Below are 27,154 nucleotides of genomic sequence, written 5' to 3' on the forward strand. Positions count from 1 at the left end.
CTGGACTGTTCCCATGAGGCACAGGGTCAAGACTGATTTGCATATGGATGGGTCCAAACTGAGGTGGCGTAGTGGGCAAAAGGACGATGGATTTAACTCAGATCTTTTAACTGGGGAGAGAATGTTTGCATTGTCAGCATTCCGTCCATCATTTGTTTGCTGTAACACACTGTGCCCTAAGTGGGTTGGGTATGCCGAGACGTGGGTTCCTTGCTCACTGTGCCACTGGATTCAAGCTAGCCTGGCTGAAGAGGGATGACATACCCTGAAACCGGTCCCAGGATGCTTGTTTCTGGTCCAGGGAGGACCTGGCCTGGCAGTTCAGTCTGGACTGTTCCAATGAGGCACAGGGTTAAGACGGATTTGCATATGGCTGGGTCCAAACTGGGGTGGAGTAGTGGGCGAAAGAATAATGGATTTTACCCAGATCTTTTCACTGAGGGAGAATGTTTGGTTTGTCAGCATTCCGTCGTTCATTTGTTTGCTGTAACACATTCTCAGAGAGGTCAGGAGCAATGCCTGATTGGCAGAAGGTGTTCTCACCTCCTCTAGCAGGATGGTTGGCGATTTAGTATATCAAGGCCAGAGGCTTCAAAAAGCCTCTGCCACCTTTGACATGCAACCCTACTTCCACCTAGATCTGGTGAATACCACGCCCTGGGGCCCATTTGGCACCAGAGTGGATGGGAAATTAGATATTAAGGAGGCGTGTTTCATTCACAGGCTAGTCACACTCTAAGGTGGACTACCTGAAGTGAACAACCAGAAAAGGGATTCACCATCTTGGTTTTTTGAGAGATAGAGACTTCTGGGTCAGTGTTATGCCCACTCTACCAACCACAGGAAGTGGTCATATAGGGGGTGCAGTTACCCCAGGGGGAGGTAACCCATTGACTACTACCTTGTAATCCTCTAAACACTCCATAATTGAGTATTTAGAGGTCAACCTGACACCAGGCCACTTGGGAACAGAAGAAGGACAAAGAGACGACACCCTTGGTTACCTCTTGTTGGCCATCGGGCTCACTGAGGGTGTAACACTTCAGGAAGAGGTCTTTGTGGCTCTAGGAGGTCAATCCAATCTTTCTGCCGAGTTTTGGGATGCTGGACCCTCCAGGAGCCCCCCTACACCAATACCCTGAGTACCAGGGCACTTGCACCAGCCAAAGCTTGTTTTCGTCCTGCCCAGACAGCCCCACATTGGAAGCCTTCCTGCACTTGAGGAACATTAGGACAGATGAGATTCATGACCAGACTGGCCCTGCTGTTTTCTTTTTCCCTTCTCTACAGGTGACCGATAATCGTGAGAGCCTCAGACGCAAGTCACCGGCCAGCCAAGCACCTCTGCACCTGAGCGCCCCCTCCCCCCAACCCAGGTTCATTACTTATGACTGCATCTCCTGGCCTATTGGTTCCCCACGACCCGAGCCCTCCCCCCTGGGTTCAGCTGGACTTGTCCCAGATTCCCCCATTGCAGCTTTTTTGTTTCAGGTCGCCTTGACTTTACCGGTGTAGCACTCAAGGCTACCATACCGACCAGCACCTCTGCACCCAGACATACCAGGGCAGGCAAAGTGAAATTGGTGTGGCACTTTGGACCTTGGCCCCCTAGCAGCTTAAGTTCCAAAGGGCACCTCTGAATTCCGACTACAAGTACCGTTTTTCTACATGTGTTTTACCTCCCATAGATTAACATTGTAGCGTTCAAGGCTCATGCTTCAAAACCATTATTTGAACTATTTTGCTATTTTCTCCTTCAATCAAAATCTCTGAATGTACTAAATCTATTCTGAAAATCTTGGTGTCTAAATTCATATAAAACTCGACTTAATTTTGTAAATTGGTCTCATATTTCTTATTGACTGTGTGTACAACAAATGCTTAACAGATCCCTCTGATAATCCTAAGCTGCTTGACCACACTACCCCAATTATGGCACTTGTGATTATTAAAGTAAGCCCTGTAAACCAAATAAGGGTTGTCTAGACTTTTTTCATGGAGTGCCCTTACATTGACATCACTACATAAAAAGCCAGCTTCCTACAAGGGTTACTAAGTCTACTTCATGGGAAGGAGACTGTCTACAATTGTTTTATAGTACTTGCCCTCCTGAATTCCAATTGTTCCTCAATGATTCTTATATTTGCCAGGAGAGAGTTTTAGAGTTTGATGTCTGAACATAGAAGAAGGGTTCTATTTAGATGCACAGCATCTTGAAGGTGAGATGGTAATCTGGGATGCCAGTCTAGAGCACATTGGTCTATCTGGATGCATCCCTTAACTCTCACTTCTATCAAGATGGTATAGTGCCATTGGTGTAAGCGTATGTCTATTGAGGAACAGCCACCTCTTTATTGCCTTCCTGAATTCTAATTGTTCTTGAGTATTTCTTGTCATTGCAGTAAAACAGTGTTAGAGTTTGTTGCATGAACAGAAAAGGAGGTTTTCTATTCGATGCACATCTCCTTGAAGGTGAAATAGCTGGGAAGCCAATCTAGAGCCAATGATTCTATTGTGCATGTATCACCAAAGTCTCACTTGGAAAAAAGATGGTTTTGTGCTATTGATAGGCCTTTGGGCATTAAAAAGTGCACTGAATGAAGAGTGTCAGTTAATTGCTCACATGAGTGCAGTGATGTGGTCATATAAGTGTAGTAATTGACTTGCTACTTTTTATATTCCTTGAAGTATGTAGGGAGAGAGTTATTCCTAAGTAACACCCATTTACATTGTCCAAGCACAAGAGAACCAGACTGATTGTGATCTGAAACTACTGAAACTTCTGTGAAATTAAGTGAAACTAAATGCATAGGTGTTTTGTATGGTGAAGAAGGTGCTTCAGATAATTTGCGTCACTTGAGAAAAAAGTGAAATGAGGGATTCCTAGCTCATTCCAATATTTCCTACTTCTGTTGACACTGTGAGATGACCAGATGGCTGTAGGTAATATATCTCCCAATTTCAACAGGTGAGAGCAAGTTGAGATTCAGATGGTTGTGTGACATCAATTGGTTCATTACTCAAAGGCAGTCATCTAGGCCATAGGCATTTAGATCTGTTGGGTCATGAACCTTGCGACTAGTCTGGGTGTCTTCGAAGTGGTTCTAGCAGGTTAAATTGTATGACTTGATGAGGCGCTGTAATTAGTTGAGATACACTTAGAATAAGATTGGAGAGGTGCCAAAATCCTCCAGTTATCATAATAGGGTAGAGGGCTGTACTGTGTCAAAAGGGGCAGACATGTCCCGAAATAATTGTGTGGCAACTCTGTCTCTAGACAGTGATTTTCATGTCACTCAAGATGGAAATCAAAGCAAATGTGGTTCATCTTCCTGGATGAAAGACAGTTTGGTGTTCAGAGAATGGGTTGTTTTCTTCTAGGAAGATGGAGGTCTGAATGTAGGCAACTCTTCCAATCATTTGCCTAGGTATAGCTTACTGGGTCCCCTGGATCAAGGTTCTCCTATTGAGGTGTTTGGAGAAAATGTTTGGTGATGGTTCTTGCTAAGATGCTGGTTTTATTGGTCAACAGAATATCCTTAGAAGGTCGAAGTAGACAAGGGTTGCATAGGAAGCCAACAAGGCTGCTGGGCTTGATTAGGTCCTTGAATTGGGTGAGAGAGCATTGCTTGGAGTTGGTTATGACTAGTTGTTTGTCGGAGTGGTGGGGTTACAGGATGACTTGCTTCTGAGACAGTGTTCCAGGGTCTTACCTCTTGTCCGCAAGAGCTTGCAAGTAAGGAATGTTTGCAACTGGGAATTCCAGGTTACGGAATTCAGAGAGGATTCTTTGTAGTTCTTTGGATGTGCATTTTGCTTTGGAGATCCAAAAGAAGTTTTTGCTTTTTGGATGACCAGTTTTTGGATCCTCTGTGCGACTTTGTGAATTTGTGTGACTTTGGAAAGCAGTTTGTCATTGGGTTGTCTTCCACTGATGTTCTAAGGTTTATTTGTCAGTGTCTTTACTTTTTTCTTGAGATAATGGGTTTTTGGTTAGTGGTTTGAGTTCGAGAAGGCCTTGACTGGTAGTAGTCTACCAGAGCCTTTGGATCGCAAGTAACCAAACTGCTTTACTTCTTTGTGATAGGGTGATGAAGAAGAGGCAAGGTGAAAATTAATAAGTACACATATTTAAATGCAAAAGCCTGTGCAAACAATGGGTATATGTATTACAAACAAGTTACTGAAAACAAAGAAAATCGGAATAGGGCCTGCTTGTGGACAGCACAGTGTTAGTGAATAGTGCAAAATGGTGAACAATGTTGCGCAATTATAGATACATAGAACAAATGTTGAATTAAAATGTATATATTTTGTAATGGGGAGCCCAGGTCCCAAATGACCATATGGATTTCACTTTTAACAAGCATTCATTGAAGTCAACAACAAATACGTCAACATTTCAACCAGTGAGTATCAATTTGTAGCAGAGAGTTCATCTGGACAAAATTGGTAGACACTTGCAAATAGTAAATAGTAGCCAGAAATTATAATAAATAATGTGGAATGTTCATAGTGTTTTAGAAATCATTTGTCAATCAATCAAAACCATAGAATGAGGCAATCTTACTTTTTTAATAAGGTTACTTATACACAGAGCTTGTATCCTGAACAGAACAGAATACATTCACAGATATGAAAAAGAGACACATACACTGATGATTGTATATAAAACACACACAAAAAAAAGGAACGGGTACCTAATAGGGTTGTGCGCCAAACTAAGAAAGACACACCATAGTGTCACATTCATCACCCTCACAGTGGGTGGGTCCTACACCATCAGAGGACAATGGTGATATAACTCAAATTCCAGGACTAAAGATACAATGGATGTGAGGTGGATGGTAAGGTTCCAAACAACAAGCCCCCCCCCAAAAAAAAATCAACACACCACTTAAAAAGTGTTTTTGCCAAAAAGTGAGATGCAATCTAATGATTAATGATTAAAGTGAAAGAACTCACACACCATTTTATAAATCTTTCCTTGATTTGTTTTGGTTGATTCACAACTGATTTCAAAGACACTATGAATATTCCACATTATTTATTAATATTTCTGTCTACTATTTATTATTTGTAGGTATGTACTAATTTTGTTCTGAGGAAGCCTCCTATGCAAATTGATACTTAGGGGTGGAAACGTGGACATACTTGTTGTTAACATTAATGAATGCTTGTCAAGAGTGGAACCTATATGGTCGTTGAGACCTGGGCTCCCCAATACAAAAGTTTATACTTTTTAAATCAACAATCATTCTATTTATCTATCCCTTAGCACAATTGTTCACCATTTTGCACTATTCACTATCATTGCACCAGCCACAAAGATCACCTACTGCTATTTTGTTTGTTTATCAAAAACTTGTTTTTAATGTATATACACATTGTTTGCACAGGCTTGGATATGGGTTCTTATTTGTAACCCTGGGCGCAGTTTGGTGTAGTAGCGCTACGCGTAGCTACACGAAGTGCACTTTGCGAGCTACGCGTAGCACTTCGCAAACTGCGTAGTGCGGTAGGAAATGCTGTTCACAATGATTGCACGGTGCGGGATGCTTGTCCGCACTGTGCAATCATTGCAAACGGCATTTTGCACAGTGCAAGCGGTCGTTTTATGCCGCTCGAGTAGCTTTCTACTCGAGCGGCAGTTTTCTCAACGCAGACTGGGAGTTTCTCATCGCGAGCATACGCAACCACTCTCAATGAGAAACCTCACCTCCTTGCGTTCAGAATCTTGCCGGGAGGTTTATTTTCCATGCTCGCGAACGGCAACTTGATGTTGCTGATCGCGAACGTGGAAAAAGTCTCGCCGGGATGTCTTTTTGCTCGCGGTCGGCAACTAGGCGATGAGGACGGCGAGCAAGCAAAAAATGCCCACAACGCTACACGTTTTTGCACTGTGCTACGTGCAATTCACGTAGTTGCGCAAACTATGCAAACGTAGAATAGTTTTCAGCCAAGGCCTATTCATTTGGTCTTTTACAAACTTGAATGTCGTTTTACACCACTTCATTACAGGTGTCTTGGAAGTAAAGGCTGCTAGCGCTCCTCGAGGGAACCTATTTTTATGTTATTCTGTCACGACTAAGCCCTTCAGCAGAAATAGTTTCTTTATAGACCAGCATTGGCGAAGCCAATACAGAGCACCGTTTGGCTTTCCCAATGCAGATGTTGCATTTGCCAATGCTTTTTGCCAATGATATTCAGTATCGGAAAAATAAATACATGGTTATTATTGGCAAAGCTGGACAGCATTGGCAAAAAAATGTAATGATGTGTATGTGTGTGTGTATCACCATGCATGCACACATAAATTTCATATTGTGTTGGCCATTTTGTTTTTGCTTTTTGTTTTAATGTATGCTCTAAGATGGTGGACAACCATTGTGAGAAATTGGGTTATTAGTTGAGTGGGGTGTTAACTCTGCTCAAACAACAACCACAATCCTTGTATGGGTGAACTAGAAAAGTCACAAAATTAACCTGTGCATAACCCTCGGGTAGCTTGGCACAAAAGCAGTCCAGCTTAACTTTGATGGAATGTGTAAAGTATTTATGCATCACACAAACAATAATAAAGTAAAAACATAACACAAGTAAAACCCCACACCATTTTGTTAAAATGTAATAAATTATATGACACCAAAAGGGCAAAAATTCAATTAGTAGAAAGGAGTTCTGAATTCGTAAAGTTTAAGGTAAAACTTAGTGTCTAAATAGTCAAAGTGCCAACTGAGGACATCTAGTTGCGCAAAATAGGGCCAAAGTAAAAAACTAAAGCACTGGTCAGATACAAAAAGTTGTTTGGTCAAAGTTGGCTCTTACCTACAGACTTTGAAGACATTTTGTAGAAAAATGTCTGAGAAGGTAAAGTTCAGATGGGTAAACTGCACACGCAGTCCAAGGAAAAAATGTCATCATCGGCGAGCCACTGAATGCAGTTGTGGTGAAGATTTCAATGTTCAGACATAGTCTTTTTTTTTGGATGTCGAAAATATTGAAAGGGACAAAGCTACAAGCTGTAGCAGACGAGGGCTACCCAAGACCAGATTGCCTTCTGCGGAGGACTGCTGATCAGGATTTACTGCTGCAAAAAAGAATGTAGCGGGAGCTGCAGTGAAGTCAAGTTAACCGGTGATGCACCTTGGGCAGATTAAGCAGCTAGGTCTTGCTCGCCTCTTGGCACTCAGAGCACTTTTGGCTACCTGGTCCTATTTAGCACCGCTTCCAAGGTCCAGGACCGGTGAAGCATCACTTGAAGGGTTAGGACTCACTCAGGCTGGGTCCAGTTCTGGGTTGAAGATGGTTGGAGCCTTTTCTGTCCCTGAAGCTCTGATCAGGAGGCCAACCAACCAGCCCTTGGAGTAACTCTGGTACTCATGTGTCAAAGTTGTGGAAAAGACTCAAGCAGTAGGGAAGGCCTCTAAGGGTTCAAGGGAAGCTTCAGGCAGCAGAGCAGCCCTTCCAGGAGCATGAAACTATTCTTCTGAAGTATACCGAAGACCACAGCAGCAGGCAGTCCTCTTACAAAGGTCCAGGAAGTGAACTGGAGAGTGGGTCTCAGGGTCTTATTTTTATATCTGGTGCCTTCTTTAAGGAAGGAGAAGTTTCTAGAGATCCGTTTGAAGAGCTTGGAATTTCCTGCCTCTGCTGCCCTGGCTCCAGCCTGACTATAGGCTCATTGAGATAGTGTGCAGTAATTTTGTCTGAAAACAGGGCACAGCCTATTGATTTCCAAGTAGGGCTGTGCCAAGCTCCACCCCAACCTGCCAGTGATGGCCCACCCAGGCACATCTAATACTTTTATTGTGGGTCTGCCTGGGAGTAATAAACATAGTCCAGCTGCCCGCTACACGCAGTCTTGTGACCCTGGAACAGGCTGCATGCACAAAATAGCTAGGACAGGAAAATGCCAATTCTCTAACAGTTTTTTAGCGAGTCAATATGCCTACAAGGGATTTTCTTTCTATTTCTCAATCTAATATTTAAGCAAACAAAGGTCGCTAATAAGTGCATTAAATATGCCAATCAGGTGTATGTCAATTTGAATGTTTTAGGGAGCGAGCACAAGCACTTTAGAAATGGTTAGAAATGGTTATCAGTGATGAAGTGCCCAGAGTCCGAAGGTCAACAAAAACAAATTCAGAAAAATAGGAGGGTGATCGCAAACGTTTGGGGGAAGACCACCCTAAGGTTGACGGGTTTAACAACCATTATGGATTGGTAAATAAAAAATATAAAAAGTGCATCAAAGTACACTTTCTTTACATAAAAGAGCAGCCTGTCAGTAGAGTGCAGCTTCTGGGTCCTCCAAAATGTTTTTTAAAAATGAAAAAAATAATTCAACATGGAGGAAATAGAGCACTGCTGGAGCGTATGTTGAGCTAATGAGCAGCAGGTGGGTGTAACCTATGGGTTGGTTTGGAGATAACACATTTAAAAAAATGCAAGCAGTATAGGGAGGAATAGGGAAATGAATGAGCTGGCAGGGATGGGACAACAACACAGATAGCGCAGATGGCGTGATTTGAGTATGGACACTTTCAATGATGGATAGAGCAAGAAAACACATGTACTCCCTTGGAGTGCTGAGCATACAAGTAAAATGTCATTCTTGGGATGTAAGGTGTGAAAGGATACAAGTCACTCATTAAAAAGAATGGTACAGCTATGTTTCAGGGAAGGGACAGATATAAGAAGGGGGAATAAAGCCATCTAACAAGAAGCATGACAAACAATCAAAGCTAATCAGTGGTTAGCCATAGGCTGACCCTAAGCCTACTGTAAGTATTGGTATTGTCCACAATAGGTGGGCCCTAATATAGTTAAATATGTTCAACTTTTTACCACCCCGTGCAGCAGGCAAAAGCCTCACAATCTGAGGAATACAAAAAGTTATGGATGGAATGCTTTAATTTATCTGAGCCTCTGATAATTACTTTGTGCTACATCCCAGTTAATAATTGTTTGTCCACCATGGCACCTTAGACAAGACACAATCGTATGAAAATAAGTCTTGGTCTTTCTCCAATAGAAACAGTCCAGCTCCAGCTGCGAGGCCAGGTCTTTTCTGAACAAGAACATAAACAAACCTCAGACTGGTATCAGCCTATTTATGCTTCTTCAGCAGGGTTAATCTTCTGTTCAGTGACACAGTGAGTACAGGACCCATGCCTACATATCAGATGCCCTTATGGCATTACACTTAGAAATACCAAAAAGTGATGAGTGGAGTACTTAAATTAATCTCAGCCACTGAGAACTACCGAGGGCTGCATCACAGTCAGTTTTGTTGTCTACCATGCAGACAGCATCCAGGCATATGTAAAGCAGCTTGGTCATGCTCTAATAGTAACAGTCTGGTTCCAACTGCCAAAATATGTCTGAGGTTCATCCTATGGGTGTCTTGTGTTGGAGGGCCTGCTGTTTTGATCAATTCAGCTGGCTTATTACATGGCCTATTTGCTTGTTGCAGTAAACGTTATGGAAACCTACATATCGATGGCAGGACAATTTTATTTATAAAGTATTATTATATTGGGAGCTTTTGGGAGACACCAGGGAATATTGTATACGCATTTTGTCCCAATTCGCTATTAATAAACAATTGCGTACTTTATATGTAAATATTGTTATTTCTTACTGTGAATTAATTTTATCTTAACAATTGTGTAGCATGTAAAGTGAGATATTGTTTCGGTTCTCATTGTAGCGATACATGATGAGTGTTCTGAGTGCCTCAAATCTACATACATTACGCCCTCATTCACGTGGGATTACTTTTGCTGTAAGACCTCCATCTGCAACAAACAGAACATTATCACGGAGCAGTCATTCATCCACAGTGAAATCATCTTCAAGTAAGTCTTTAATTAAGACCATAGGTTACGAAAATGACAGAAGAAAGACAATCTTAATTTACATTCTGATGTAGCATTATGGCTTGATGGTTGCTCTAGGATATATATTCCCTTCAAACAGAGACATCCAGACCAAAAGATTGGATCATTCAATGACCCGCTGATTACTACCACGGATATTGAAGAACTCCTCCCAGGATTGAACTGGGATGGGTGTTAGGTTTAAGTTGCTGAGAAACCTCCACTTTTGGAGAGTTTCTGGAGTAGACACTAGGAGACAGATAACATTCTGAAGGGAGAGTTTCAAGTTAGGTTGAGTGTCATCATCATATTGCTGAAGGGCTCCACCAGAATTAGGTCGGATGACTCAGAGATGTTGAAGATAAAGTTCAAATAGAGTTGTGGCAAGAAATGGACTCTTGAATAACTACTGAGAGTAGAAAAGAGTAATGAAGAAAGAACTGGCAAGTTTAATCTGCTGTGAGCAGTTACTCAAGAGGTAAACCATTTGAGGATTCTCTCCAGCAGTCCTCACTCTATTCTGTAGAATATCCAGGAAGGGCTTGTGGCTGACAAAGTTGACAACTGCTGCCATGTTGAGAAGGATGAAAAGGTAGGAATCCCCATTGACCAGCATACGCCAAACATCTCCAGTTACTTGGCACATGGCCTTTTATGTGCACAGTCAGATCAGAGCCAGGATTGTAAGTCATTGTGGAGTTCATTACCACCAATGAACTCTATCATTTCAGTATAAAACTGCTTTCCATTAGCTTTGTTAGAAAAGTCAGAACAGTGATGGGTCGGGAAGTTATTTAAATCATCAAGACGAGCCACAGTTTTTTTTGTTTTTTTTTAGAAGGGGTGATGATTAGTTTTAAAAGCGGTGTAGAATTCACGTTGGTCAGCAGAGTTAGTGATGAGATTCATCTAGTGGGGAACAAGCTGCGAAATAGGGTCCGTTTTGAAGAATGTGGGGGTGCGATCAGATAGGTTTATGGTTTACATTTTGGAAATACTGATGATAATTTCTCTCTGACAAATCTCCTAAAACATGGACCAGTTTATAGGCATTTTCTGCAGCAAATAGGCCAAATTCCTCACATTTGGTATTCGAGTCAGTGAGAACAAAAGCTGCTGGAGGAATGCTTGTCTGTTTAACTATGTTAAAGATATTTTTGGGTCGACTTTTAGCATTGTTTAAAGGGGTTGTGATAGAAGAGGCTATTGCATGAAAGATAAGCATTGGTATACCTTATATACTATAGCCTCTTCTATCACATAAACGAATCTTGGCACTACAAAGGTTGGTTAGAGATCGAATTTAACACTAGACCTCAAATTGTCATATGGAAAGTTCTAGAGAGATTTTAGGAAAGTATATGACCCATATCTGAGAGCTGGAAAAAGCAGGTGGGAATGCTAATTGCTGACTGATAAAAAAAAAAGTGTGTGTGTATGTATGTGTGTGTATATATATACATTTATATATATTGCTTTGTACCACACTTCTTCCATTTCTAAGCACACTGATAACTGATGCTTATATTTCCAATTTAATGTTAGTGGGTTCCGTGATCTTGTAATCAAAGAAGCCTTGGGGATTTGAACTTGTCGTCTGCTGATTCAATCTTGTTTCAGCAGGAAGTGCTCAATTTACTGAGCCATCCTGAAAGCTTCTGACTGATCAAATGTGTACTGGATAATCCTGATTTGGGCGGAAACCTCAGTTTCCACCCCAACTGCGATTATGAGAAATGTTGTAAAACCTGCTCCTTTGGGTTATTCCTAACATCTACTTAGCCAGTTTTCAATAGATGGAATTTATCTTGGGTGAACATTCACAGATTAATGGGAAAACTATAGGCATCAGTGGGCATACACTGATTCCCGTTGTTATTCCTCATTGCAAGTTGAAAAAGTTGTAATGGTGAGTTGAAAATGCATCTGGTAATTACTGTAACCCATATGTAAGACCTGGCACCTTGGCGTGGGTTTCCCTTCCATTTTTGCCGTTGCCTCATGTGTTTTTGCTGGTGTTAGATGCATTGGGCACTGTGCCACTGCTGTCCAGTGCCACAGTGCAAGTGCACCCTGCTATAAATTAATGTATGGATTAGTGATTCCATGATTGGCTCATTTGGTTTTCTGGTCAGACCCTAGTACAGTGCACTGAGTGTGCCCAGGGCTTGTAAACCAAATGCTGCTAGTGGGCTTGCAGCACTGGGTATGCCACCCACAGAAGCAGCCAGTAAAAGTGTCTCTCAGGTCTGCTGTTGCAGATCCTGTGTGCAGTCGCGTACTACCATGTTGACTGGGCACGTGCACCCACTTGCCAGTCCCTAAACCTTCCCTTTTCTTCATATCAGACACCCCTAGGTGACACTCCTAGGTAGGCCCAAGGGCAGGGTGCATTGTAAGTATAAGGTAGGACAAGCCCTGATGTGTGTGGCATGTCCAAATAGTGAATTACAACCATTTTCGTTTTTCACTATTGCAAAGCTAACTATTCCCCATAGGCCAGAATGGGCAGTTAGATTATTACATTTTATGATCCTAACTGACTCAGGGAACTAGGTGGAAATTCGAGTTTAGTATGCCTGAACTCAGAAAGATAAAATGCATCTTTCAGTGAAGTTGGTTTTAACATTCTGTGTTTGAAAATACCACTTTTAGAAAGTAGGTATTTTCTTGTCTAACTATCCAAGGCTGCCTCTGCTAGGTTGTGTATTCCTTGTCTGGAGTTTGAGTGACAGGGGCTGGGGATTCCAAGAGACAGGGTGAGTCAGCCCAGTGGTGAATAGAGAGATCTGCATCTAGATGGGAGGGAGGAGTTGCACCTGGGACTCGAATCGGACTGTCCCTGCCCTCCACAATGCTGGCTCCACCTCCTGTGGTGCGTCTGATGTCTCTGCCCTGCACTGTGAAAGGAAAGAAGGAGTCATGTCAACAGAGTGCTCCAGGACTGACCAGAACTGGTTTGGACTGGGCAAAGGCCTCTCTGCCTTCAGAGAACAAAGAGAAACTGTGTATAAAAGACGGCATTAAAGGTAAAATACTCCATACACAAGCTGAGTGGCACTAACAACTCCAAAATACTAACCCCAGGGCTGATTCAAAACATGAAGGGCATGTCAAGCAAGAAATGTCTGAAGGTTCTTCTGACCCAAATCACCTTTTCACATGTTTATTCTTCTTCGTGACATAGGTTTCGACATGTACTAGAGCTGTTTAAGCCATACTAAAAAACGTGCGTGTGATAGGATTAAGTGTAGAAGTGAAAATAGCTGTAGAGACTGAGATAGGTATAGAAGTAGTGGTAATAGGGGACGTAGGTGTAGGTATGGAAGTATTGGTAGATGAGGTAAGTGTAGGTATCGAAATATCAGTAGTTGCTGCTGTAGGTATACAGGTAAGTTATAGGTACATGTATGGATACAGGTGTAGAAGTAGAGGGACAGCTATGGACAGCAGTTGCTGGTTGAGCTAAATTGTTTGAGCAAGTATCCATCTTGATAGTTTTCTTTAATACTTCTGGTCAGATATCATAAAAAATGCAGCATTTGCCACTTTTTCATTGGAGGAGAACCTTCAAACCAATAGAAATGTTGATTTCATTTCTATCCAGTTTTGGTTAGCCCACCATTTTCTAGAGTTGATTATACTTTGGTTTAAAAAACATAAAAATGTAATATACACAATATAGTAATTTCTGACTCAAGCCATTAAAAATTATTGTATTCATACATTACAGAAAAAGTTACATTATCACATTATTAATTTGATAATTATTACGTGACAAAGTTTAAGAAACCAGTTTCATATACATACTCTTCCCAAGCTCGACGCAGACACTTATCCAACCAGCATTTGTAGTTGGGATCTCATCTGTGTTAGTCAGGTTCCCTACCTTCCCAATAATTTGATTCTTAATTGCAACCTTACTGCTGCCATCATTGATCAACAACCTACTCATTTTCGCTTCCCCAGTGATTCTAGTTCAGTAGTCCTTCAGCCTTTTTTATGCCAAGCCATGTGAGAAATTGGATTGTTTGTTGAGTGGTGTAAAACCCTGCTTAAGCAACAACCACAATCCCTGGGTGAACGACCAAAAGTCACTAAATTAACCTGTGCTTATTCCTCTGGTAGCTTGGCACAAAGGCATTCAGGCTAACCTTAGAGGCAATGTGTACAATTTGTATGCAGTACACAAACAGCAATAAACTGAAAACACAATACAATTAAACATCATTTTAGTAAAATAGAGGTAATATTAATAAATGATTTGAAACCAAAACGTAAAAAATCCAATTAGTAGACCCTGAGATATGCAATTTTAGAAATTTAAGTAACAATAGTTGTTGTAATGAAAACTCTTACTCTGGCAGGGTAAGTAGAAATGTCTTTATTCTGTCATCCACTCTTCGTACATGACAAGCTGTCAACATTCCACTGTGAACTCTGAACAGGAACGTACCAACAGGGTACAGGGGGCGGGGGAGGAAGGAATGTACCAAGGGGAAAGAAGGATAAAACAGCAGGGAGGAAAAGGGGCGAAAGGAAGAAGAGCACAATGTGCCAACTGTGGTTATCTGATCGCACTGGACCAGGACAAAGTCCCAAGTTCAGGCTCACAGCAGTGGAGTGCGGTTGGACACAGGGACCCGGCTAGACCCACTGACAACTGTATCTTATGTCCTTGATGTGAGGCATTGCTCAGCTGTGGCTCCAAGGAGTTATTCAGGATCCGCGTCGAGTTGCTTTGGGATGCGTCGGTTTTGATAAGGAGCTGCCAAGGCTGCATTGGGTTGTGCCACACCGCATCAGTTCTGATTTGGTCCGCAGCTGAGCTGGCAGTGCACCTTTATCTGCACTTCAAAGGGTCCAGAACTGGGGAGGCACCACTTGGGGTATTAGGACTCACAGTAGGCAGACTCCAGATGCAGGGTTCAAGGGTGTTGGAGCCCTTGGAGTCACTCTGGATGTCCTTGGTCCAAGGTGCAGGTCCAGTCCTTCTTCATCAGGCAGCTGGGCAGCAGAGAAGCAGAGCAGTCCTTATTGCTGGCAGAGCAGCAAAGCAGCTGGGCAGACCTTGCAGCACAGCAGCAGAGCAGCGGGGCAACAGAGCAGTCCTGAGTATTCCACAGGCCCAGAAGTAATCTGAAAAGTGGGTCTGAGGGTCCAATATTTATTCCTGGTGCCCAATTTGAAGTGGCAGAAGCTTCTGGAGCTTTCCCTCTACAGAGGTGTCTGGAATTTCCTGCCTCCCTGCCCTGGTCCCAGTCTGTCTGTGGACACAATAGGCTAGTGTGAAGTCGTTTGTGTGTGAGCTAAGCCAGTACCTTTGAAGTGCAAGTGTGTCTGTTCCCTCTATCAAATTAGAGAGGGCCAATCCTGCCAACACCCAGACCATCTAGTGTGATGCTATCTTGGAGGAATACGCAAAGGCTAACTGCCAACTATGCCTAGTGATGTGATCCAGGAACAGGCTGCAGGCACCAAATGGTCAGAAGAAGCAAATGGTAACTTTCTAACAGTGGCATTATCAGAATTGTGACTTAAAGTACGACTTTGCATTGAAAGAGGATTTTAAATTACAATTCCTCAGACACCAAACTTGACTTTCCTATCTGCTTCCAATCAAAAGTAATAATGTAAACCGATGTTATCCTATGGGAGAGGTAGGCTTTACAGTAGTCCTTACAGTGGTATGAGTTTTTCACTACACAGACATGTAAAGCTTAAAAGTACAAGTCCAACTTTTTAATAACAATGCACCCTGCCATGTGGGCTGTTTAGGGCCCACATTAGGGGTGACTTATATGTAATAAAAAGGGTTTTTAGACTTGGCAGTGGGGTTTTTATTGCCAATTCGAAATGGCAGTTTAAAACTGCTGGCAGGCCTGAGACATGTTCCAAAGGGCTACTTAAGTGGGTGGCACAATAAGTGGTAAAGGTCCACAAGTAGCATTTAATTTACAGGCCCTAGGTATATGGTATATACCTTTTTCTAGGGACTTATAAATACATTAAAATACCAATTAGGTGTAAACCAATTTTACCTTGTTTGAGGGAGTGAGCACAAGCACTTTCAAACTGGTTAGCTGTAATAAAGCGCACAGTGTACTAAGGCCAACAAAAACAAATTGGAAAAAAATAGGAGGGGTGAAGGCAAAAGGTTTGGGGGTAGCCCTGCAGAGAGTGCCAAGTCCAACACAAGCCCTCCCTAAATAAATGATATTGTGTCCCTGGCCCTCCTTAGAGACCTGACAAAATGTTTAATAGTGAATGTTAAGCACTAACCGCATAATTCTAGGCAAAAAAGCCAAGCCACCAGAACACGCCTGCCATTCATTGGTGCATTTTCTGCCATTACATCATTAAATGTAAGCTATGTCCTATGGTGTGAGTAGCGCAGACAACCGTGCAATATTCCCTTATACACAAATAACTGACATAGCATGGGAGCAACCCTGCGGGCTTTCCTTCAGAAACAGACTACGCACAGCCAAGGTAGTAGCAGTGCAAACTTCCCTCACACAAAAAATGTGAAACCGGCAGCAGCAACGGAAGCCATGGATCTGGAGCAGTACGTCAGTCGCGCAGTGCGACCACCACAGATGAGTCCGTCGTGTCACCAGTGAGCATCCCGTGACTCCGTAGCTTCTGCCCCTTCCCCCTGCAACTGCGGTCCCTACTCAGGGGGAACCTTGTTGCAGTTGGTGTATTCTGGTGAGGGTATGGTTATTATGTTTCCACACATATATATGAACCACCCCTCTATGAGTAGCAAGTAGGGTATCTAGGTCCTGAAGAAATGCTATGATCTTTATGACACGCATGGCATGAAACATGTTAACCATTATCCTTACTCATAACCCTTGACAAGACCATAATAATCTCTTTATGCAAGTATTACAGTTTTAATTATGACATGGAACCCACTAAATAAAGTTAATACAGCTAGTTCCCATAGATATTTTTCCATTTATCCACCCCACACTCTACTCACTCTTGTACATACACCATATTTCCCACATACACCCACTTCATCTACAGCGAAGACCACAGGGAAAAGATCTCCGGCAAAGAGCCCTCCTGGGCGACCCAATGGGCATTGCAGAGCCGGCCCAACGAGGAGCTGCCCTATGATTAAGCATGACACCCCCTGGGATGTGTGAGGGCCCTTGCTCCTTATAGGAGCTTTTCCCCTTCCCGTTTGGGTCTCCAACCCAGTTTCCTTACTTCTGTTAGGAACAGCACACCTCGTGATTTACACTAGATTTTAAATCGACAGCATTTGTCCTATACTTCTGTCTTCACAATTGTTCTATTCTTGAAACTCATAGCTGGTAAGCAAGGACAGGTGTGTGCTTCCACTTTGTGTTTCAAGCGTTCAGGCCTGGCATAAAACACAGGAAGGTCTATTCATGGTTGCCATAAGCAGAATTGATGCCTGCTATTAAGGGGTTCAGTTGTGCTAGAGTTAAATTGAATGAGCAGAGAGCAGGTGTCTAATACAAGCCCTGAATTTAAGGTGGCTTTGTCGTTTCAACTAAAGGTCAGTATGGAGGTCTCACGGGTGAGTGTTTCACAGCTGTGCTCAGGTACGTTAGCTTGTTCCGCTGCGCTGAAGAAAGGTAACTGTTGTGTCACTTGTCCAGTATTTGCAGTGAAGTTCTAAGAAGAGAAATGTCAATTACCTGTAATATTTGTGTTACAGCTTCGTCCGTCCTTTCGGCTCCGGACCCCACCCTCACATTGTATGATATTGAACAAATTCTGTTTGAAAAAGCCGGCGAGAAAGAAGACGAATTGAGAAGCGCATTTAAAACTTTAGACGCTGATGAAAACTTCACAGTCACAAGGGGAGAGTTTCAGAGAGTGGTAGACACCTTTCTGTTGCCTCTTACGCAAGCCCAGTTCGACGCCTTCCTCTCAAAGGTAGTGTATATCGGGTTGGGGAGGGAGCAATTAATATTTTAAACAATACTGTTCTGCGAAAGTTTTTGGTATTATTTTAATTGCTAGTATTAGAATATTATTAGAGACCAGGTGCATTCCGACTGGTTTTCTGATCATAAGAGTCTTGAGGAATGTCATCATTTGAGTTAAGCCCCTATATGAGTTTCTTAATTTCTAGGTCTCTTCGTATTTCAACGTGAATAACCTTTTGTTACTAAAGACAGCCAGGCTAAATTAAATGTGATTACTTTTCCCCCAGTTTGTTGTGCTGTGTAGCCATACACAGGACTTGTGAATTTCTAAGAAGAGCTCCATGAAAATAGTCAAAATGTGACAGAAGTATTTTTTTCATGTGAATGTCAAAAATGCAGTACAATAAAGTATTTTTTTCCTAAAGAAAGTTTTTCCGAGAACATCCAATTCAGAGCTGTCTGAAAGTAGCCTAGTGGAAAAATAAATATATTTAAAAAGCTTTACAAACATATTTGTGACTTTCGAACACCATATACCTGTCATGTGTATCCCATACTGATGATATTTCTTGAGCTGCATTTGTAGTGTATTTTACTTGAATTTATAAAGTTTGATAGGCTAAGCAGTCTTCAAAACCAGTATGTTAAGCAATATGCACTCTTCATTCCTCACACTTAGATACCGGTCAACCGCAATGGTACCATCCCGTATCTTAGCTTCTTGGAGACATATTGTCCAGCTGGCCGGAATGTAAGAAGTGCCAACACTGTTAAGAGAAGGTACGATTTTTACATAAATTGAGAAGTTTGGTTGTTAACAAAAGTAGGTCTACCCTTCTGAAGTTTAACTTATGCAGGCAAGAATATTAGAGAGTTAAATCCTTTAATTGCTTTGGGGTCAAGTTTTCTGAGTATTCAAAATGAGTAGCCTCTTATCATAAATGCAAAACATTGATGGTGACTAGTGCTGCCACATTATCAAGGTTTATTAAAACTCTAACTGACAGTATCAGCTACAGTGAAAATGCACCAACAATTCAAATCTAAGTAATTTTTTTATGGCGTCAAGTTGTGAGGACATGTCAATAAAAGTGATATATCTAGGGGAAAATGTATTCTTTAAAAGTTCCTTATTTTACTCAATTGCACTCCAGTTATATTGTCCAACTTAAGATAACAGAATCTTATTTGAACCGTATACAGATACAGGTACTGATCTAACATATATTTTTTTGGAGTTAACAGCAGTTACCTCCTTTGCCACAACTAAAACACCTCCACGAGTTGTTCTACCAAAATGTTTACATTAAAATATCAACCAGCAATAATATTGATTTAAACATGAACCAACCAAAAGGTGATGTGGAGAATGTTTGCAATTTGTCTAACCACCGGCAATCCCAACCCACTGTTCTTTTGTTCACCATGCCACCTCAGTTTGGCCACTGAACATGAACACAAGCAACCCATGTTCGGGCTCCCATCACCTTTTGTGTGTTTCATGTATCACCCTAAGTGGCACAGGCATGCCCAGACATGACTCCCATGCTCTCCGTGTCACTGAAACCAAGCTGTACCCGACTGATGAGGCCATGACTAGGGGGAAACCGGTCCTGGGTTGCTTGTGTTCCTGTTCAGGGTGGACCTGGCCTGGTAGTTGAGGCTGAACTGTTCCAGTAAGAAGCAGGCTCAAGACTGATTTACATATGGCTAGGTCCAAACTGATGTGGCAGGGTGAGAAAAAGAATGGGGAGTTAGGATGCTACTCCGAACTATGGCTGGTGCTTAGATAAATTGCAAGCAGTCCTCACATCACATTTTGTGTGTTTCATAACTCATCTAAACAGAGAGGATAGTTTTTCGAACACTCATTCAGAGAACTGACCATGCCCTCGTGGTTGTTGTTATTGATCACTCCTCAATACTTGTTTCTCATGTAGTTGTGACTTAAAATAAGCCACTATCACTAACACACACTTTTGAAGTTCAGATGTACTGCGTGATACAAATATTCTTAGCAACATATTTTATTCCATAATACTGTTAGCATTTCACAATTTGGGACATTTAATTTTGTTAATATAGCACACCAATATGGTTTTTATTAGTTACTAGCTTACCGGTCGCGTGTTGCTGCGATCTCCGAAGAAAGGAAATTCAAGGAAACTCGTTATGATAACATTCAATTTACATTGTGTCATTTTTATTGAGACGTATTCATTTTAATATGGAAAACATTTCAAAGTGTTGTTTTAATTCTGTTTTTTTATTCGAGTGCTTGTGGATACACGATATTTTTTGTTTTTCCATCTGGTGCGTAGACGAATAAATCAGAAGGTTTACAGGCGCGTGAGCTGGCCACATACAGTTGTCCATGTGAGAAGCACGGATTCTCCAAATCTAGTTCACACACTTGCAGCGATTGTCCTTGTGCTTTGTTGATCGTCATTGCAAAAGCGAGTCCCACCGGAAACTAAAAACGTTCAGTATTTGAAAGATTATGAGGGCCCGGGGGTGCCGATATTTAACAATTTTTTTTTTGCCAGAAACCTTCGCGGGAGTGTAGTCAACAACTTTTAACGATTTTAAAAAAAACATTTTTTATATTTTTTTAGCCAGAAACCTTCGCGGGAATGTACTCGACAACTTCCCAAAGTTTCATGCTGATCGGATGAATGGTGTAGTAATGCATAAAGGACAAACGGACATACTTTGGTTTTTATATATATTGATAGATGTTTATTTGGGTTAAGACTTGAAAGGGGACAGAGTGAATGGAACACTCGTACAGATCTATCTTTGCTGAGTAATCTGATTCTCTGTCAGCTGTTGATGCAAGGGCCCATGACTGTGAAACCAAAAATAACCCTGTCAAAAATGTTTAAACCAGCCCTTCTCACCTCCTCTCTTCATGCAATCTATCTCTTTCCATACAACCATTCTCTCTTCTTCTCTCATTTTCTCTTTTCTCCTTCTCAGATTGCTTTCTGTCTACCTTACCCCTCCTTCCCTCTCTTTCTCTCTCTCTTGAAGCATCACCATGCCTGCTACAATTGACCTTGGGGACCTGAGGAGGGTGCCTGGGGCACCAGAAGCGGCCCTGGGCTTTCAAATCTGGTCTCTAGGAGCTACAGCCAATCAAGGAAATGCCTGGTGGAATAAATGTGCTGTCTGACTTTGGTTGATGCTGATTCACAGTGGTAGTCTGAGGATTTTCCCATCTACAGGAGTGGTTTGTATAGGTACCTTGCTGTTTAATCTCTATGGTTAAAATCACTTGTTTATATGTAAAGGGCCTTAACTCGAGGGAGTTATTGCGAGATTGCAAGTAGTCCAGAACACTGCGGCCCGTCTTGTCCTAAATCAGCCTCCCCGTACACCATCGAAGCCTCTTTTGAACACCTTACATTGGCTGCCCATTAAACAAAGGGTGAAGTACAAGATAGGGTGCACTATACATAAAAGTCTCCAGAATAAAGGTCCAGAATATCTAAATAGCAGATTCTCCCTCTATAAACCGGTACGATCCTTGAGATCCAGTGAACAAGCTCTACTACAGGTTCCAAGAGCCAGAAAGACCAGGCAAGGTGGAAGAGCTCTATCTATCGCCGGACCAAGGCTGTGGAACAGCCTCCCTCTTTCTTTGAGACTCTGTCAGGAATATCTCCCGTTTAAAAAACAGTTAAAAACCTTCCTATTTTCTATCTAGTGAAATCTGCATACCTACTGTCACAAGCTGAAAAGGTTTTCAAAGGCGCGGAGATACTCCTCCGGGAGGTGATCCTAGCGCGGTACAAACCCGCAAATAAACTCACTTCTAAAAGATTGGTAGTCCCTTTTCAAGCAGCAACCCGGTATTATTTGCTTCCAGGAGATGAGTCTGAATGTAGGGATCAATTGAAAACCAAACGTAAACAATACTTGGAGGCATCATACTCCTCTACTAACCCCAAGTATAATGTAATTTTTATTCACATGAACCATCACTGTACTATTGCAGACAGCAAAAGGGATACATAGAATAGATTTTTGTTGGTAAAAGGTACATTGTAAACAGATTATGGCCACAGATGGAAAGGATAAAGGTTGAACATCTAAGCAAGCAAGAAACAATACAGACCACTCCCAGAATTTTGAATGCTGTAGAGGTTACAAAGCAGCTTACCTCCTTCCCATCCATATACGATCACACACTCAAATCCAGATTTCCCCCGGACATTTTATAGTGGACTGTTTGGTACATGTATATAAAAAGTTTATTATTATAGCATGACATAGCGGGCTATACTGACCAATAAATGCCCGCTACAGCATTCGACTCTGGCCTTTAACAAGGGAGCGGATCTTTTTTTCAAATGTTTTTTTTTTTATTGGAATGGTTCATACATCACATCATATATCTGTAAAAAGAACAAGAATTCATAACGGTACAATAAATATCCAAGAAGAACCACTTAACCTCCCCCTGATGTCCTTTAAAACCCCACAAATGTAACGATTTCTCATATTTACAAAATGTATATGCTTATAGCCCTTCCTGATTAAGACATTTGGTATACGAGCCTGAATGCAATGCATAGCAGCATTCTAAGCCCTTTATCTTCAACATTTTAGCCCGCCAATGTTCAAAAATAGGGAGTACCTCAGACTTCCACTTTTGTAAAATTAAGGATCCAGCCATCAAAGTAACCAAGAATAACTTCTTGTGTTTTTATCCCCTATCTGCGTAGAAGCTTATAGCAGTTGGGGGCCCTAACCGAACCTTATGTGTCATATTTCCCAAATCATCCAGCAAATTTACCTAAAAATAGGATTGGGAGACTTTTCTTCAATAGATCGGGTGCCGCCCTGGGAACAAAGATGGTTGAATCCACTTTGCCGTCTTTGTGGTTAATTCAACAAAAGTTTATTACACTTTTTGTGCATCTGCCCAGCCGTGAACTTTTTAAGGCAGAAATTACTTTGCCCCGCCTTTTGGGCACTCAATATATGATCATGCCGTTCTGCAGTGCTGACATTACTAAACAGCAAATCAATTCAGCTCTCCTGCAGGGCCGCTAAGTTCCTTCTACAAGTGAATAATTTACTAACATCATCTCAGCCACCCCACAAAAACAATGGCAGTCGTGGGGCAGGGAAATTCAAGCAAAGATCTTGCTAACCATTAGCTGAACTGTGCGCTAATTCTTTACTATTCTTAAATAAAAAAATCCTCATTGTCAAATCCCACCGGTGCACAGATCACTCGATGGACCATTGTGTTTTAGACTATCAATTTTTTTGCAATGTAGTGAAATTTTAACCCTGTATCACTTTTAACCCATAATGCCTTCTTACCAAGATGTTTTATTTAAGTCAAAAGGATTTTAACTAATCTGCAAATATAAAATACTTCACTCCCCCATCGGCATATTAACATCTGAGGAATACCCCAATAGCATAGCTTGAACATCCTGAACAAAATCGATATTCAATGTATGTGTACAGTATTCATTAATAGAGGCCCAATATCCCGCAATCTTTGGACAGTGACATATAATATGGTCAGAGCCGGCTTTAGTACTGGTGGTGCCCTTTGTGACAATGTTTGTTGGTGCACCCCCAATGACCACCTCTACCATGGATTCCCTCATTACCACCATTTAACAGTGCTCCTCAAGTCTATATAACGACTCTCACTCAGACTGATTTAGTTTTATATTGCCACTGAATCAGTGTAGGGTTTCAGTACACATTGAATCACCCACACAATGGCACAGAGACAATTATACATGTGTAAATTAGTGTATAGGAATGTTGCATAAGACAGAGGACTACAAGGTGTAGGAGTCACATGTCATCTATACTGGTAGGCAGTATAGTTTAAGAGTCCTTGGTCTGGAAAAGCACAAATTCATAATTTAAAACATAACGTTATTGTTAGGCATTCCCTTTAATAATAAGAATTGATTTCTACCCAAATTAACTCTTTTAGCAAGTTTAGGATAGTGAAAGACTGGGCAAAAAGACATATAGCTCTAATGTATATATTGGAGTTTTCATGCAGCTTTTTGATGACAGTTAATAGCTCACTATGCTATATCAGGATTTTAACTTATAAACTGCAAGTAACTAAAGGATCCCTAGGACACAAGCAGCAACCCACTAACCTAGGGTCACACGCTGATGGGACGAGCAGTGTGCAACCTCATTTGGACATACTATTTATACAGGCTCCCTTGAGCCGGTGGAGGTGACGACCTCGAGATAACGCACCTGCGCGCCTTAAGAGGTATCTGGACCTACGAATATTTTCGGCAGCCCACGCAGCAACCCCGTGCACACGCCTAATGCCTGCTGATGAGCGTTAATGAACGCAAAACACGTGTCCAGGGATGGCAAGCACACCAGTGAACACCCTCAAGATTCAACACTCGGGTAGAAGCGCACCCGCTGATACCTACTACATCGACCATCATGCTCCGGGGTCACACGCTGATGGGACGAGCAGTGTGCGACCTCATTTGGACATACTATTTATACAGGCTCCCTTGAGGCGGTGGAGGCGACGACCTCGAGATAACGCACCTGTGCGCCTTAAGAGGTATCTGGACCTACGAATATTTTCGGCAGCCCACGCAGCAACCCCGTGCACACGCCTAATCCCTGTTGATGAGCGTTAATGAACGCGAAACACGTGTCCAGCGATGGCAAGCACACCAGTGAACACCCTCAAGATTCAACACTCGGGTAGAAGCGCACCCGCTGATACCTACTACATCGACCATCATGCTCCGGGGTCACACGCTGATGGGACGAGCAGTGTGCGACCTCATTTGGACATACTATTTATACAGGCTCCCTTGAGCCGGTGGAGGTGACGACCTCGAGATAACGCACCTGTGCGCCTTAAGAGGTATCTGGACCTACGAATATTTTCGGCAGCCCACGCAGCAACCCCGCGCACACGCCTAATCCCTGCTGATGAGCGTTAATGAACGCGAAACACTTGTCCAGGGATGGGAAGCACACCAGTGAACACCCTCAAGATTCAACACTCGGGTAGAAGCGCACCCGCTGATACCTACTACATCGACCATCATGCTCCGGGGTCACACGCTGATGGGACGAGCAGTGTGCGACCTCATTTGGACATACTATTTATACAGGCTCCCTTGAGGCGGTGGAGGCGACGACCTCGAGATAACGCACCTGTGCGCCTTAAGAGGTATCTGGACCTACGAATATTTTCGGCAGCCCACGCAGCAACCCCGTGCACACGCCTAATCCCTGTTGATGAGCGTTAATGAACGCGAAACACGTGTCCAGCGATGGCAAGCACACCAGTGAACACCCTCAAGATTCAACACTCGGGTAGAAGCGCACCCGCTGATACCTACTACATCGACCATCATGCTCCGGGGTCACACGCTGATGGGACGAGCAGTGTGCGACCTCATTTGGACATACTATTTATACAGGCTCCCTTGAGCCGGTGGAGGTGACGACCTCGAGAGAACGCACCTGCGCGCCTTAAGAGGTATCAGGACCTACGAATATTTTCGGCAGCCCACGCAGCAACCCCGTGCACACGCCTAATCCCTGCTGATGAGCGTTAATGAATGCGAAACACGTGTCCAGGGATGGCAAGCACACCAGTGAACACCCTCAAGATTCAACACTCGGGTAGAAGCGCACCCGCTGATACCTACTACATCGACCATCATGCTCCGGGGTCACACGCTGATGGGACGAGCAGTGTGCGACCTCATTTGGACATACTATTTATACAGGCTCCCTTGAGCCGGTGGAGGTGACGACCTCGAGATAACGCACCTGTGCGCCTTAAGAGGTATCTGGACCTACGAATATTTTCGGCAGCCCACGCAGCAACCCCGTGCACACGCCTAATCCCTGCTGATGAGCGTTAATGAACGCGAAACACTTGTCCAGGGATGGTAAGCACACCAGTGAACACCCTCAAGATTCAACACTCGGGTAGAAGCGCACCCGCTGATACCTACTACATCGACCATCATGCTCCGGGGTCACACGCTGATGGGACGAGCAGTGTGCGACCTCATTTGGACATACTATTTATACAGGCTCCCTTGAGCCGGTGGAGGTGACGACCTCGAGATAACGCACCTGCGCGCCTTAAGAGGTATCTGGACCTACGAATATTTTCGGCAGCCCACGCAGCAACCCCGTGCACACGCCTAATCCCTGCTGATGAGCGTTAATGAACGCGAAACACGTGTCCAGGGATGGCAAGCACACCAGTGAGCACCCTCAAGATTCAACACTCTGGTAGAAGCGCACCCGCTGATACCTACTACATCGACCATCATGCTCCGGGGTCACACGCTGATGGGACGAGCAGTGTGCGACCTCATTTGGACATACTATTTATATTATATGCACTTTGTGATCTGCATGGTACTTATTCTTTGTAACAGGCATATTAACGCACTGCACTAACTTTCAATGAGTTAAAACTTCCACTGGACAAACCTCTAAACTCTCTCCAGCAGGAACATTAGTCACTGGCATGATCTTGACGTTTTTATTGATGGCTAAAAATTGCTGGAAGCAGGTGCTTTTAAAACTAAATATACTTACAAACAGGGCGCCCCCAGCCAAGTGAGTGCCTGGTGCGGTAACACTGATCACACCGCCCTAGAGCCGGCCTTGAATATGGCACCTGCTACCTTTGACTTCTTGTAGACAGCTGAAACATTTTGCCTGTATCGGGGGGTTAATCCTTTGGAGAAAATCAAGTGTTCTATATAGTAGCCACTTCATATAAAATTGAATCCAGCAGAAGTTAGTGCCTTTTAACAGAGAAAAGTAAAATATGTTATTCTTACTCCAAGCTTCAGCTGAAATTAACAATCCCTCCCTTGACTGCCATTTCTGTCTGGCTTTATTAGACAAATCTCCCTCCTTATACTACCGAAATGTGGCTATCCAGTATCTGACAAATCTACGAATTCTTGATTCAATCAGTTCTTTCCCAAATTTAGAGCTTGTCTTAATACTTGTTAGATTCCATTCTTTTAAGAAATATCTAATTTGAATAAAGGACCCATGAAGCAATATCTTCCAGAACCTGATATCTTTTTCTACATCTGGACACTCTTTTCATGTATCTATTCTTAAAGAATTCCCAATATTCTGATACCCATTTGTCTTCCATTTATGGGCAGCATTCCTATCCAAAATGGCATGTGATCCTTTAAAAATATCAGTAATCGAGTTGAGCCGTTAAAAACTGGTATAACTAAAATATTTAAATCATTGTTCCTTACCTTTTAAAAGCCATTGCAAATGTTTATAGTGAACTTTTTTGGGGTGATTTGGTCAGACGTAAGA

General features: G+C 42.6%; 1 protein-coding gene across 2 annotated transcripts in view; it reads left to right on the plus strand.

The window, feature by feature from the left end:
* The window catches only part of EFCAB6 (EF-hand calcium binding domain 6), an 803,637-nt gene that overhangs the window by 9,335 nt on the left and 767,148 nt on the right, over nucleotides 1–27,154 (plus strand). For both annotated transcript variants that reach the window (XM_078673866.1, XM_078673867.1), the window contains exons 2-4: nucleotides 9,716–9,863; nucleotides 17,587–17,807; nucleotides 18,480–18,580. In XM_078673866.1, coding sequence (XP_078529992.1) covers nucleotides 9,722–9,863; nucleotides 17,587–17,807; nucleotides 18,480–18,580 — 464 coding nt within the window. In that variant the 5' untranslated portion in view covers nucleotides 9,716–9,721. The remainder of the gene's footprint in view (nucleotides 1–9,715; nucleotides 9,864–17,586; nucleotides 17,808–18,479; nucleotides 18,581–27,154) is intronic.

This window comes from Lissotriton helveticus, chromosome 1_1 (genome assembly GCF_964261635.1).
Source record: "Lissotriton helveticus chromosome 1_1, aLisHel1.1, whole genome shotgun sequence".
In the NCBI taxonomy this organism is placed as follows: domain Eukaryota; kingdom Metazoa; phylum Chordata; class Amphibia; order Caudata; family Salamandridae; genus Lissotriton; species Lissotriton helveticus.